Source organism: Pristis pectinata, chromosome 14 (genome assembly GCF_009764475.1).
Source record: "Pristis pectinata isolate sPriPec2 chromosome 14, sPriPec2.1.pri, whole genome shotgun sequence".
Lineage (NCBI taxonomy): Eukaryota > Metazoa > Chordata > Chondrichthyes > Rhinopristiformes > Pristidae > Pristis > Pristis pectinata.
The window spans coordinates 8,556,500-8,568,774 of NC_067418.1; the positions used below are offsets into that span (position 1 = coordinate 8,556,500).

General features: G+C 35.7%; 1 protein-coding gene across 2 annotated transcripts in view; it reads left to right on the forward strand.

Annotated features, from left to right (window-relative positions):
• The window catches only part of qser1 (glutamine and serine rich 1), a 102,134-nt gene extending 90,431 nt beyond the window's left edge, over nucleotides 1-11,703 (forward strand). For both annotated transcript variants that reach the window (XM_052029393.1, XM_052029394.1), the window contains exons 10-14: nucleotides 636-773; nucleotides 2,831-2,928; nucleotides 6,696-6,842; nucleotides 8,865-8,960; nucleotides 10,432-11,703. In XM_052029393.1, coding sequence (XP_051885353.1) covers nucleotides 636-773; nucleotides 2,831-2,928; nucleotides 6,696-6,842; nucleotides 8,865-8,960; nucleotides 10,432-10,572 — 620 coding nt within the window. In that variant the 3' untranslated portion in view covers nucleotides 10,573-11,703. The remainder of the gene's footprint in view (nucleotides 1-635; nucleotides 774-2,830; nucleotides 2,929-6,695; nucleotides 6,843-8,864; nucleotides 8,961-10,431) is intronic.
• Nucleotides 11,704-12,275: the final 572 nt, after the last annotated feature.

The following is a 12,275-nucleotide window of genomic DNA, read 5'->3' on the forward strand; positions in this document are numbered from 1 at the left end:
GATAGGCACATGGATGTACAGGAAATGGAGAGGGGTGGACGTTGTCTGGGCAGAAGGGATTAGTTGGGCATTTGATTACTAATTTAATTAGTTTGGCACAACATTGTGGGCCAAATGTCCTGTTCCTGTGCTGTACTGTTCTAAGTTCTAAAAATGTTAAATCATTTAAAAAGAAACGAAGAAGTTAAAAATAAAATTCAAATAAATGAATCACATAGGCTCTTGCTGTTAACCATCCTTTGAAAGTGAATATGGAAACCTGGTGAAGAAGGCTGTGTGGATTGCCCACCATAAGTAATTGCCAATTAATATAACTTCTCCCACGCTGAACTGAATGAAGAATCCAGCATCAGAACGCAGTCACCCAAACAGTGAAATTTTTACCTTTTACATAGAAATCCTAAAGTCATTTGGTTATACGGGGATATATTAACAGTTGCCTGGGAAAATGCTGTTTCACTCAAAAATCTGGGCCAATGTATATTACATAAGCAGAAAGTAATATTGGTGCATTATGTAAGATTTTTATATCCTATGTATTACTGATACATGTGAACAAACACTTGTGTAGTAGGTACATTGAAATGTATTTCTAAATATGTACCAATTTAGTTACTAATATTTGTTTATTTTAGAACGACCTCCAACAACTCCATATGTAGCTCGTTTCTTGAATACCAGAACAATGAAAGAGACATTTAAGAACTATGTAGAGCTGCTTGTGAGTACAGCCTTGGATCCTGACATGATTGAGGCATCAGAACAAAGTAATGGTAAATATTGATGTTCCATTTTGATTTGGATTTTAACTTGCTTTACAGGATCAATACCTGCTCTGCCATCTTAGTTGTGGTCAATGCTTATCTCTTGAAAAGCACCTCTGGTTAGACAGCTTGCTTTATTATTCATTTCCTGGATGTTGGCATTGCTGGCAAGACCAGCATTAAGTCCCCTTGGAAATAAAGAGCAATTAAGAGTAACCGCATTGAATTTTTTGAGGTTGTATCTATACTGGCACCCTGCAGAGCACTGATTGTTGTGGTGCTCTTGGTCAATGTGTTCACAGGTATGTATCCCTGTACTTTTTAAAAACAAAAGGGATCCACTAGGACTGTGTGCTGTTATGTTGGTGTAGATTCCTGCTCTCCACTGGCACTCTGCATCCATGAATTGCCCATTTCTCGGAATGGAGAGGCTGCCTAGGGCAATTGATGTTTGGGAGCTGGGTTTAACGGTTCATCAGGAAACAGGAACAGTATTTTAATAAATGGTGTGAGTTTGAAAGGTGTTGGTGTTCAGAGGGACTTGGGAATCCTCTTACCTGAATCACTGAGTTAATGTACAAATATAACATCAGTTAGGAAGGCAAGCATTATGTTGGCTCGTATTGCAGGAGAATTTGAGTACAGGAGCAGAGATAATCTTGCTCAAATTATCGAGTGCCCTGGTGAGACCACACCTGGAATTGAGTACAGGTCTGCAAACAGTCTGCTGGAGGAACTCACTGGGTCAAGCAGCATCCTCATTATTCTTCGTTTGCACTATTTATTTACTTCTGTAACATAGTAATTTTTATGTCTTTATTTCTTGTCCTCTACTGCTGCCACAAAACAACAAATTTCACGACATATGTCAGTGATAACAAACCTGATTCTGATTCTGTGGAAGTAAAGGAATTGACAACGTTTTGGATCGAAACCCTGCATCAGGGCTCCTCCAGATTGTTTGTTGCTCCAGATTCCAGCATCTGCTGTCTCTTTTGTCTCCTTGTGTACAAGTCTGTTCCCCTTAACTAAGGAAGGATATATTTGTGAGGGGGGGAGTGCTGTGAAGCAGACTAATCTTGTATTCTTGAGTTTAGAAAGAAGAATCTTACTGAACCTTACAAAATCCTTGAAGGTGTTAAGGGGTAGATGCGGAGATGATATTTCCCAAGGTTGCAGTGAATAGAAGCAGGATCTCAAAATAAGGGGTTGGCCATGTAGGACAGAGATGAGAAGTTGTTTCTTCATCAGAAGATAGAGAATCTTTGGAGTTCTATGCCCAAGAGGACTGTGGAGGCTCAGTTGTTGAGTATTTTCAAGAAAGAACATGATAGGTTTTTAGATATTAAAGAAATTGAGGTATGGCAGAAGACTGCTATATTGAACTGATGCAGTGACGTGTTTTAGTGCAACTGGAAAAAGAGAAGTATGCTGAAGTTTCATATGAATGTGAAAAGGTTGGAGGACCAGATGGTTCTGTCAAATGTCAGTATGTAGGATTAGTTGTGGGTTGCAAATCTTTAAGTGCAGGCTGTTATTTTAATGATGAGTAGTAAATGGTCCACAAAGAGACTGTTGCCAGTTATTTGATGAAACAAAATCAATTTATTCTTAGCGTAAAGTCTTGCGTGACCCTTTATTGTGGATCACATTTCCACCCCCCCCCCCACCCCAAACTATATTGTTAAGCAAAATAAGGGTTTTATTATTACATCTTAAGATGAAACCTGTAAGGGTGGAATGCCTCTTTAAGAAGACTTTCTCATCTCCAAAATATACCACTGTACATTCCAGCAGTTAAGTATCTGTGTAGCTTTAGTTTTATGAAAAGATTGAAATCAATGAAGATGAAAGTGAAGCTCTTCAATTTTAAAAATGAAGCTGGTTCACTCCTCCTTTACAGGAGGAAACCTAAATTCAGTTATGTTCACTGTCCTCTGAAGTGGCCTTGCAAGTTGGCAATCCATTCTTTTTACTATGGAGAATGTTGATATTCTAATTAATAATATTTAATTGTAGGACTTTAAAGTTGGTAAAAGTGGGCTTTGAATTTTAATTGCTTTCAGATGAAATGTACTTGCCACATATGAGGAAGATTGATAGTATGCTGAATGAGAACAAGAAGCGAATGATTTCTAAGTTCCCACTGCAGCCAGCACTCAAGGTGAGAACTTTTATTAAAAACCACATTTATGTGACTTCGAAAATAATGTCATTCCTCATTATATTTCACAATTGCTGTCTCCATCCACAGGCTTGAATATTACTTCAAAGAAGTAAGTTAGTTACTATTTCCATTTTAAAAATTTGGAGACAGTAGTGTGGTTAATGCTAGTCTTATGGTGTTTGTACAGGAATCTGAGGAGTAAATCTGTTTAGAAACTGTTTTAATGAAAGATTTGTTTCTGTGCATAACACTAAGGTGATAAGCAGTTTTGATTTGCAGTATAGATCAATAAACCATAGGTTAATCTATAGAAGGAGATTGTTAGTGTACAAATAACAAGGAAATCTTGTTACATTTTAAATGCAAGTGACATGGTTAATGAAGTAGCAAAATGAATGATTTTAGTCTTTTTGTGAATTTGAAATGAATCACTGGCATTGCTAACTTGACATGATGCTGCCACTTCACCCTCCCCCAGGAGTCTGCAATTAGCAAAGTCTTGGAAGTCAAACTTTCAAATTTTTTCAGATGCTGGAAATCTGAAAAAAAAACCCAGAAAATATTGGAATCACTCAGCAGGTCAGATGGCATCTGTGGAAAGAGAAAAAGAGTTAACATTTCAGGTTAAAGATCCCTTATCAGAACTGAGAAATTGAGAAAACAAGTCAGTTTAAATTCCAGAGAAGATGGGAAGGCAAGACAGGGCTATGTAAAGGGAAATAGCTCAAATAAGGTGAGGCCAGAGTTGCCAAGGTGATGTTAATGTTTACTCAGCCATCTGATTAATAGATTAATGAGGGAAGTTAGAGAGAGTGATAGAAAACAAAGAGACCTGTTAAAACTCTGAAATGCAGCTTAGAGCCATTACTGGAACCTGAAACCAAAGAGGATGCTGGAAATGCCCAGCATATCAACCTGTGGAGAGAGAAAAACTAAGTTTACCATTACAGGTGGATAACTTTACAACAGGACTGGCCAGTTCTTATACAAACAGGAAAAAACAAGTTATCTGAAATTGTTAAATTTGAAATCTCAAAGACTAAAACATGCCTAGGTGAAAGATGAGGTGCTGTTCTTCAAGCTTGCATTGGGCCTTGTTGGAAGAGTGCAGGTGACCACTGAGAGTTAGATTAGAGTGGGAAAGAGATATAGCGAAGAGCAAGTGGAAAATCAGGTAGCTTGTATTTTCAGAGCCTCACTCCCTTTTGCACTTGCTAAATTGAGTAAACAAATGATTAACCCAATTGTTAAACATACAATACGAATATGGTTTCAATTTCTTAAATTTTTTGGATTGAATAAATTCATTTTATCAAGTCCTATCCAATCTAATTTTTTCTTTCAACCATCTAGGATTGACTTAGCTTTTTCTTTATGGAAAATGAAGGGAATAACATGCTTTTGTGATTTATTCATTGATAACTGTTTTGCCTTTTGAACAGTTTTCTAACAAATAGAATTTGCCTAGATCACATTTTTTCCGATATTTCCAGATTAGAAACTTTTTTAAGTTACTTTACCTTCTTTTCCGATACTATATAAAACTGAAATTACAGGAAAAATCTTAGGTTTTAATCCTTATCAGAAGGGCTTTATAGCAATAATTCATGATCTGATTATGAAAATATGTCTAGAGACACTTGATAAAATTAAGAATGAATGGGAAAGAGAACTGCAGATACTCTGACCTGCAGAGACATGGAAGAAAATTCTCCAATACATCTCGTATAATTAGTTAATACATCTTCAATGTGTGCTAGACACTCTTTTTGGTACAGTTTAAGGTGGTTCATAAGACCCATATGTGGAAGGACAAGTTAGCCCATTTTTACCACCTTATAAATCCTATATGTGACAGATGTAATTCGGAGGTGGCTTCCCTGACACACATTTTGGTCCTGTCCTCTTTTGGAAAAACGTTGGAAAGGCATTTTTAATATTATTTCAACTGTATTGAATATTGATCTACAACCCCATCCTATTACTGCAATTTTTGGGTTACCAATGATGGATTCTGGCCATTTATCCGCTTCTGCTTGTGGTATGATTGCTTTTGTTACATTAATGGCCGAGAGATCCATTCTATTTAAATGGAAGGACCCTATACCCCCTACTACATTTCAATGTTTTTCTCAAACTATTAACATGTTTAAACTTAGAAAAAATTAGGAGTGGTACTGTTGATCCTTTGCTAAATTTGAGGAAGTTTGAGGTCCATTTGTTCAATATTTCCATATGATAAAAGCTGACCTTTTTCAGATCCCTTTCAATAACCTTTGAATGTAGAGGAGCAGAGCTGATGACATAATTTTTTTAATCGAAGAAATATCAGTCCAGTTTTTTTTTACTTTGAAGTTTTTGGTTTGCATTTGTCTATTATTATATATTTTTTTGATTTGGGGGTTTTTCTTTTCATATAATCAAATTTCTTTTCAATTTCTTTTTTTTGCATTATGTACACTTAGCAAGAGAGCGGGAGGTCTAGATGACGTATTTTATTCCTTGGGAGTATAAATATTAACTGTTATTATTGTTATCCCGATCTCTTCGCACCAGATGTATAATTATTAATGTTATGTATATTACTTTCAATTAATTTGAAATTCAGTAAAAAGATTGAAAAAGGAAAATTAGGAATCAGGGATGCTCCCATGGACTAAATGGAGGTGCAATAGTGCAAAGCTCTCGAACTTATTAATTTAGTAAATCTACCCTGTCCTTGCCTCTCATAATTTTACACACTTCGATCAGGTCGCTCTTCAGCCTGTGATGCCCCAGAGAAAAACAAGTTTGTCCAACCTCTTTGTAGCTAATATACTCTAATCCAGCCAACATCCTGGTGAATCTTTTCTTCACCCTCTCCAAAGCCTCCACATATTTCCTGTAATGTGGCCACCAGAACTGCACACAATACTCCAAATGTGGCCTAGCCAAAGTTTATACAGCTGCAAAACGACTTTCTGACTTTTATACTCAACAGCCTGACTGATGAAGGCAAGCCTTCTTTACCACCTTATCTACTTGTGTTGTTACTTTCAGGGAGCTTTGGATTTGTATCCCAAGTTCCTTCTATATATCACTGATCCTCAGGGTCTTGCCTCTTACTGTATACTCTTACATTTGACCTCCCAAAGTGCAACACCTCACACCTGTCTGGACTAAACTGCAACTACTGTTTCTCTGCCCACATTTCCAACTGGTCTATATCCTGCCAATCATTTGACAACCTTTCTCACTGTTCACAACTCCACCAATTTTTGTGTCATCTGCAAACTTACTCCACTTGGTGCTTCCACTTCACTCAACTTCACATTACTTCCGGCTGTCTTGTATTCCTTAAAATGTGGTGTTTGAGTTCATGCTGTTGACATGGATGAAAATGGTTACTTATATCTCTGAAGTTGTTTTCATAGTCGTATAGTTTATTTAGCATTTTTGTTTCCTGCACATTATTTGCCTTAGTCCAAATCCAGCTTCATTTCTTGTAAATAATTATAGAACAAGATCAAGAAACCAAACCCACATTCTTTTTTGAGGTACAGTCATTTTGCCTTGTAACTTATTATTGTAAAACTGCTGCTTATCTCCTTAAGGGAGACAAAAAAAATTCCTATTTTCTTCTTGAAGTTAGATCTGATGAGAGGTCATCAACCAAACTCATTAACTCGGTCTTCACAGATGCTTTATGACCCTCTGGTTATTTTTAGAATTTTTTTTTATGGTTCTGTGTTTTTGTTCTAAAATTTATCTGTTTTGTTCTGTAGACTGCACTGGAGAATTTTCCTGAGCTAACAGTATGTGTCCCAGGAACAAAGGGTAGCAATTCCAAGCTGACCAAAATTAAACTGACTGGTAAAAATTACAACAAGAAAACGCTCCAATCATTAAAACAGAATAGTAAGAGCTCAAAGGTAAGGTCTGCTGCAAATTTTATCTTTAGTATTTTTTTCCTCTGAATTGGTGGTTGTTATGCTCTGTTAAATGTTGAAAACACACAAATTTCTAGCACAATGCAGCCTTGATTGCTCACTTATAATGAATAGTATTAGCTCATGACCTCAGACATCTTTAACCATTTTGCCAGTATCAATGGAAAAAAAAGTTTCTAAGAGACAATTAAGATAGAAAGTTCTGTGTTAAAGATGAATCATTAAAATACCCCCAAATAAGTCCCATTCAACTCTTGAGATCTTCATTGATTGAATGATAAATACAGTATTGTTTTATGAAAAAAGGTACAGTAAAATCCTTTGGGCGCTTGTAAGGCTGACACATCAAGGTGGCATCCTGAAGGAGAGATTTGTGAAGCACCAAGGAATTTAAGATCTTAGATTTTAGCAAAGATTTTGTTACAGTACTGCACAGATTAGCTCTCTAGTTCTGGGGATGGAAGATGGCCATAATCTTCTCCTGTAGATCAGAATTTGTCTGATCAAGTGAACATGGGTATGGATTTTAAGTAGAAAGAGCTGATGAGCAGGAGGTCTCAGGTGTGTGCACTGGAGTGATAAATGCTTACGTTGAGCATAAGCTGTGTGGCAGTAGAGCTAAGAAAACAACCCATGTTTATTTATTGAGGTTAAAGAACTCAGGTGGGGAAGGAAGGTGATGGAATACACATCTGGGCTTATGCGTGGACCCAGCAGTTTTACTGTTTATGCCGAGCTTAATATCGACACACTTTTCATACGAGGTCTGCACAAAAAAAAACCTCCTGCCCTGACTCAGTGGATATAAACACTGGCCTTCTAATTGGAGTGCAGGTTTTAAAATTGAGAGGAAATGGAAAGCTGTTTCAAAATACTATATAAAAGTACAAACTAATACATGAACCAGACTTGAGGCTGCATGAACCACTTCTATTTGTTCCCTCAAGGTGCTTTTCCTTCAAATTAAAATTATTCAAATTAAACTTGAATCCAATGCCTAATATAAAAATGCAAAACTATAAAGCCCTTGTTTGTATAATACAATTGCCCAAGTAACTTATTTTGTTTAAATCCAGTTGATCAAGTCCTTCTCAGTCCCACTTGGCATCAACCGTGTAATTGAAACCAAGTTTGGAATGGGCCCTATTCAGTTTTATTGCAGAAATTATTTGGACTGTTGATGATTATTTTAATAAACTGATTTAACTTATCATGCAACTCTTTTTATATAAAGTTAATCATGCTTAACCAGGGAGTGACAACATTTCCATTGGCTGGTCAATGTAATTATATGGCAGCCTGAGACTGGAGATTAGGCTTGTTATTGGGATTCTTTGTGTTATGTTTCATACAAATTTGAAAGCGATGCCATCCAGGTTATAGCCAAAAAGGTATGAATAACACTTTCAAATAAATCACAAAACCTCGTACTCAGTTCTGCAGTGATTCCTGGGGCCTGCTTAAGGTGGGATCCCATTACCTTGTAAGCAGGTGTATTATTTTTGGAACTAACATTTGAAAGCAGTGTCAAAGAAAGGATGTACGTTTATAGACAAGAAACTGATCTTTAGGCCCTATTTTCTTCTTGCTGGATTCATCCACCACAGCTGATTTGGAAATCTTGTCATGAAAACAAAAAGCCTTGTCCAAAATATGCTCATTTCATTTGAGTACATATGGTATCTTTCCTTCATATGGCCTTTCAATGGTATATACTTGAGAATGGCTCAGTCGTTAAATTTAGTTAAGTAATTGTGAAACTGGGATTCAGTGGTAAGAAATTAAATAATGCAGTGCTGAAGACTAGGTAAACAGAAGATATGGCAAGGAATCATGAACTACAGATTTTCAGATTATATTTTCAGTGACCTCCCACATAGGTTGTCCTGGTATATAAAAAAAAATATGAAAATGATAAAATGACCATTGCTAATTGGTAATTTTTAGAAAGCAGTTGAGAATTTTTACTTTTGAATTTAATTTTTTTCTGTATTTTAAATATAGGAGTTTACTGTAGATCAAGAGAAATTGCAGTGCTGTACTTTATATCACACCCTTCATCACTATAAATATCACACATACCTGATATGCAAGAAAGAGGTGAGTATTTTAAGCTCCGCAACATTTAATACTTGGTTAGACTCTTAAATTACTAGATTTCAACTAAGTAAAGCAGATCCCAGGGTAATGCAATAAATCTAAGATTTAAAATGAGCATTCGGCATCTCTTCTGAAAAAGCATATTTGCAAACTAACAGCAGTTAGAAGGTGCGTTCTTTCTTGAAATTCAATCCATCATTTTAACTAACAGTTCTTTTGCAGTATATTTGTACTGTAAATTAAACAAAGTACAGACGCTCTGCTGAGATGATGCTAACTATGCATAATTTTTCAGTCTAACTTTATAATATGGCCTGGATTTTGTGGTCAGCAACAAAGTGACGGTGATTGCCATTGGCCTTGAATAATGCTGACCAGAAAGATCTGGGGATTTCTCTGGCCTGTATTTCCCTTTTTCCAATGTTGGTTGCTATCAGGTGCCAATTTAAAGGGATCCTTCAAAGCCAGCAACAGTGATGACATCAGGTTGGCTTCACTAATTTTTGCAGATGGCAAACAAGGAAGGAAAGGCATAACTTTTAAATCCTTAAATATTGTACAAAGGACCAATTAAAGAATGGATTGCCTGCATAAGATTAAGGTAGAAATCGAAATTCCAAAATTTTTTCAAACCAAAATTATTTTAAAATCCATTGTGTTTTGAAAAATTTTAGTTCATTACAGTTCTCATAATGGTGTATTAAGTCTAAACAATTTGTTAAATCTCTGCCGTAGCTTAGTACATATGTTTAAAAACTCATTCAAGCCTTATTTTTCATGTCATATGTTTCTCATATTTATCATATTTTCTTCTGGCATAGGAGACCATTCATCCATTGAGCCTATGCTAGCTCTCAGAGCAATCTCATTCTTCCCCTTATTTCCCTATAACCTATTCTCTTGTATGTCCATCAACGACAGCCTGATTTTTCTTACAGCCCATTTAGATGATGGGTAATTTAGAATAGCCAATTAACCTGCTAGCACATCTTTAGGATGTGGGAGGAAACCAGAGCATCCAGGGAAACCCACATGGTCACGGGGAGAATGTGCAAACTCCACACGGATGGCACCCAAGGTTGGGATTGAATTCTAGTTACTAGAGCTGTAAGATTCAGACTGAGTTTATTTTATAAGTACTTGATTTTCCTTTAATCTATTGGGGGATGGTTTAAAAAAAACATGCAGCTTGGAGGATAGCTAAATCACTGGCAGTAACTTCAGGGTTTTCACTTTAAACTACTTACATTCAGTAGTCCTGATTTGTTCCTGTCACTTTTGTTGTGTGCCATCTTTATAACATTTGTTGTCATTGGCAACAGCACGATCCAGTTCTTTTGAGTCGAAGCGTTGATACATGAAATATTAGTTACCAAATGTTTTAAACTATATATCTATTCATATTTGCAAAGGAAATCTGTGATATGCATTCTTTAAAATTTGTAACTTTTTTTTCCAACCATTTGAACAGGCATCGTCCATTCTGAAGCAGAACAAAGATCTAGGCCAAGTTGAAACTATCCAGCAATGCATGGAAAATGAGAAATGGGTGGAGGATCTCTTTGAGAAATTTGGCGACCTTCTGACACAAGCACAGCAGAACTGTTTATAATGTACATATGAGATTTTTCACCGGTTGTATCAATGGCACTAGTGATATCATGGGACATACTGAAATGAACTTTGGCACCCGGGCTGATGCTTGGACTAAGCTTATAATAGTGGCACTCATGGGTTTTAATGGACCTTGTACTTTGGCCCATAGTTAAATGGTCATAGTGGCCAAGAAAACACATTTTGACATTGGGAGTAAAGTAATTATTACGACTGTAACCACATTTTTTATAATGGCCAATGTTTTTGATTTATTTGTATTCCGTGAACTTGAGGTATTGAGTAATGGTTATTTCCAAAAAAAAAGTAAAACATTTTTTTTAAAAAAAATTTGTGACCGATCAAAATGGCAAGGCATGCACTAAGTATATTATGATTTTCTTATTAATATAGTTTAAACACATTAGGAAACTCTGTTCTACAAGAAATACTTTAAAATTGATTACCTGACTTACTGATCCACAAGACAAAAATGCCAGAGGCAACCAGAGCTTTGTAATGTTTGCCAACCATATTTCTACACACAATGTAAGGAAAGTTGGTGTGCCGTGACACTCTTTAAAGTGAATTTGCCAACAGAAAATAACACTTGCTTTACAGACTCAAAATAGTAAGTTCAGGAAACTGGACGTGGAGTTGGTGCAATCCAATGACTGTGTCAATTCTGATAATGAAAATGTGATGAACACATCTATTTTCCCAATTTGAAGAAAAAATTATTTTTCCTCTTTATCCATATTTCTTCAAAAAATAAATTGTACATTTTATCACATCAATAGTTGTATTTTTCAGAGAAAATATTGTGGTTTGAATTATGTTCATGTATCTTTGTAATACACTTCTCATTGTTTCCAGTAAATTCTTTTCACTTACATTGATCACACATTGTATACTTCATATACTGAGGTAAACTACTATTTCTGAATTCTTGTTAATACAGTTTGCTTCAGTGTTTACCAGATATGCATATTGGACTAGTTTTGCCTTTTAAGTGTAGCTGTGTTACACATTTCAATTATTTTCTGATACATGAAAATAAATTTCCTACTAAACCTAATGCCAAAAATATCTATTTTTATGTTGCACCATGATAAATTATGATATTTGTAAAAGTAGTTTTAATTTCAATATGTTTTGGCTGTACTGTTGACAAATACTCTTACCCTAAGGGATTACCAATTTGAATTGTTACTTCCCATTCTGTGAATCAACGATATTTTGCTCTACTAAATTAACTCTTAAAATCTTACAACTTTTAAATTTCTCTTCCCACATTCTTTATTATTTTAGTTACCTTTAAATCATACTGCTGTTTATAATGATTAACTTTTCATGTAAAATATTTTACATTAACTTTTTGTTAACTTTCAGGGTGCGTCCTCAGTGAGAACGCAGTACTCTTCCACTTTCAGAAATACAGTTTTCAGTATTCAGACTGCAGTATGTAAAGTTGTCTTGAGCAATGAGTTTTAATCCCAGATGCAAAAGAATGCCCACACAGTGCAGCAATGTGCTCTTTTCCTTCATCACCATCTTTGTCACCATTCTGAATAAGATTGCCAATGTTAAGGAATGGTGTTTTTTTTGTACCGCTGAAAAACATCAGACCACGCCCAAAGTCAACAGCAACAACAGACTATTTTAATGCCTTAGACCTCATGGTATTCCAAGCCGCTTTGTAGAAGATGTAGTCAAACAAGT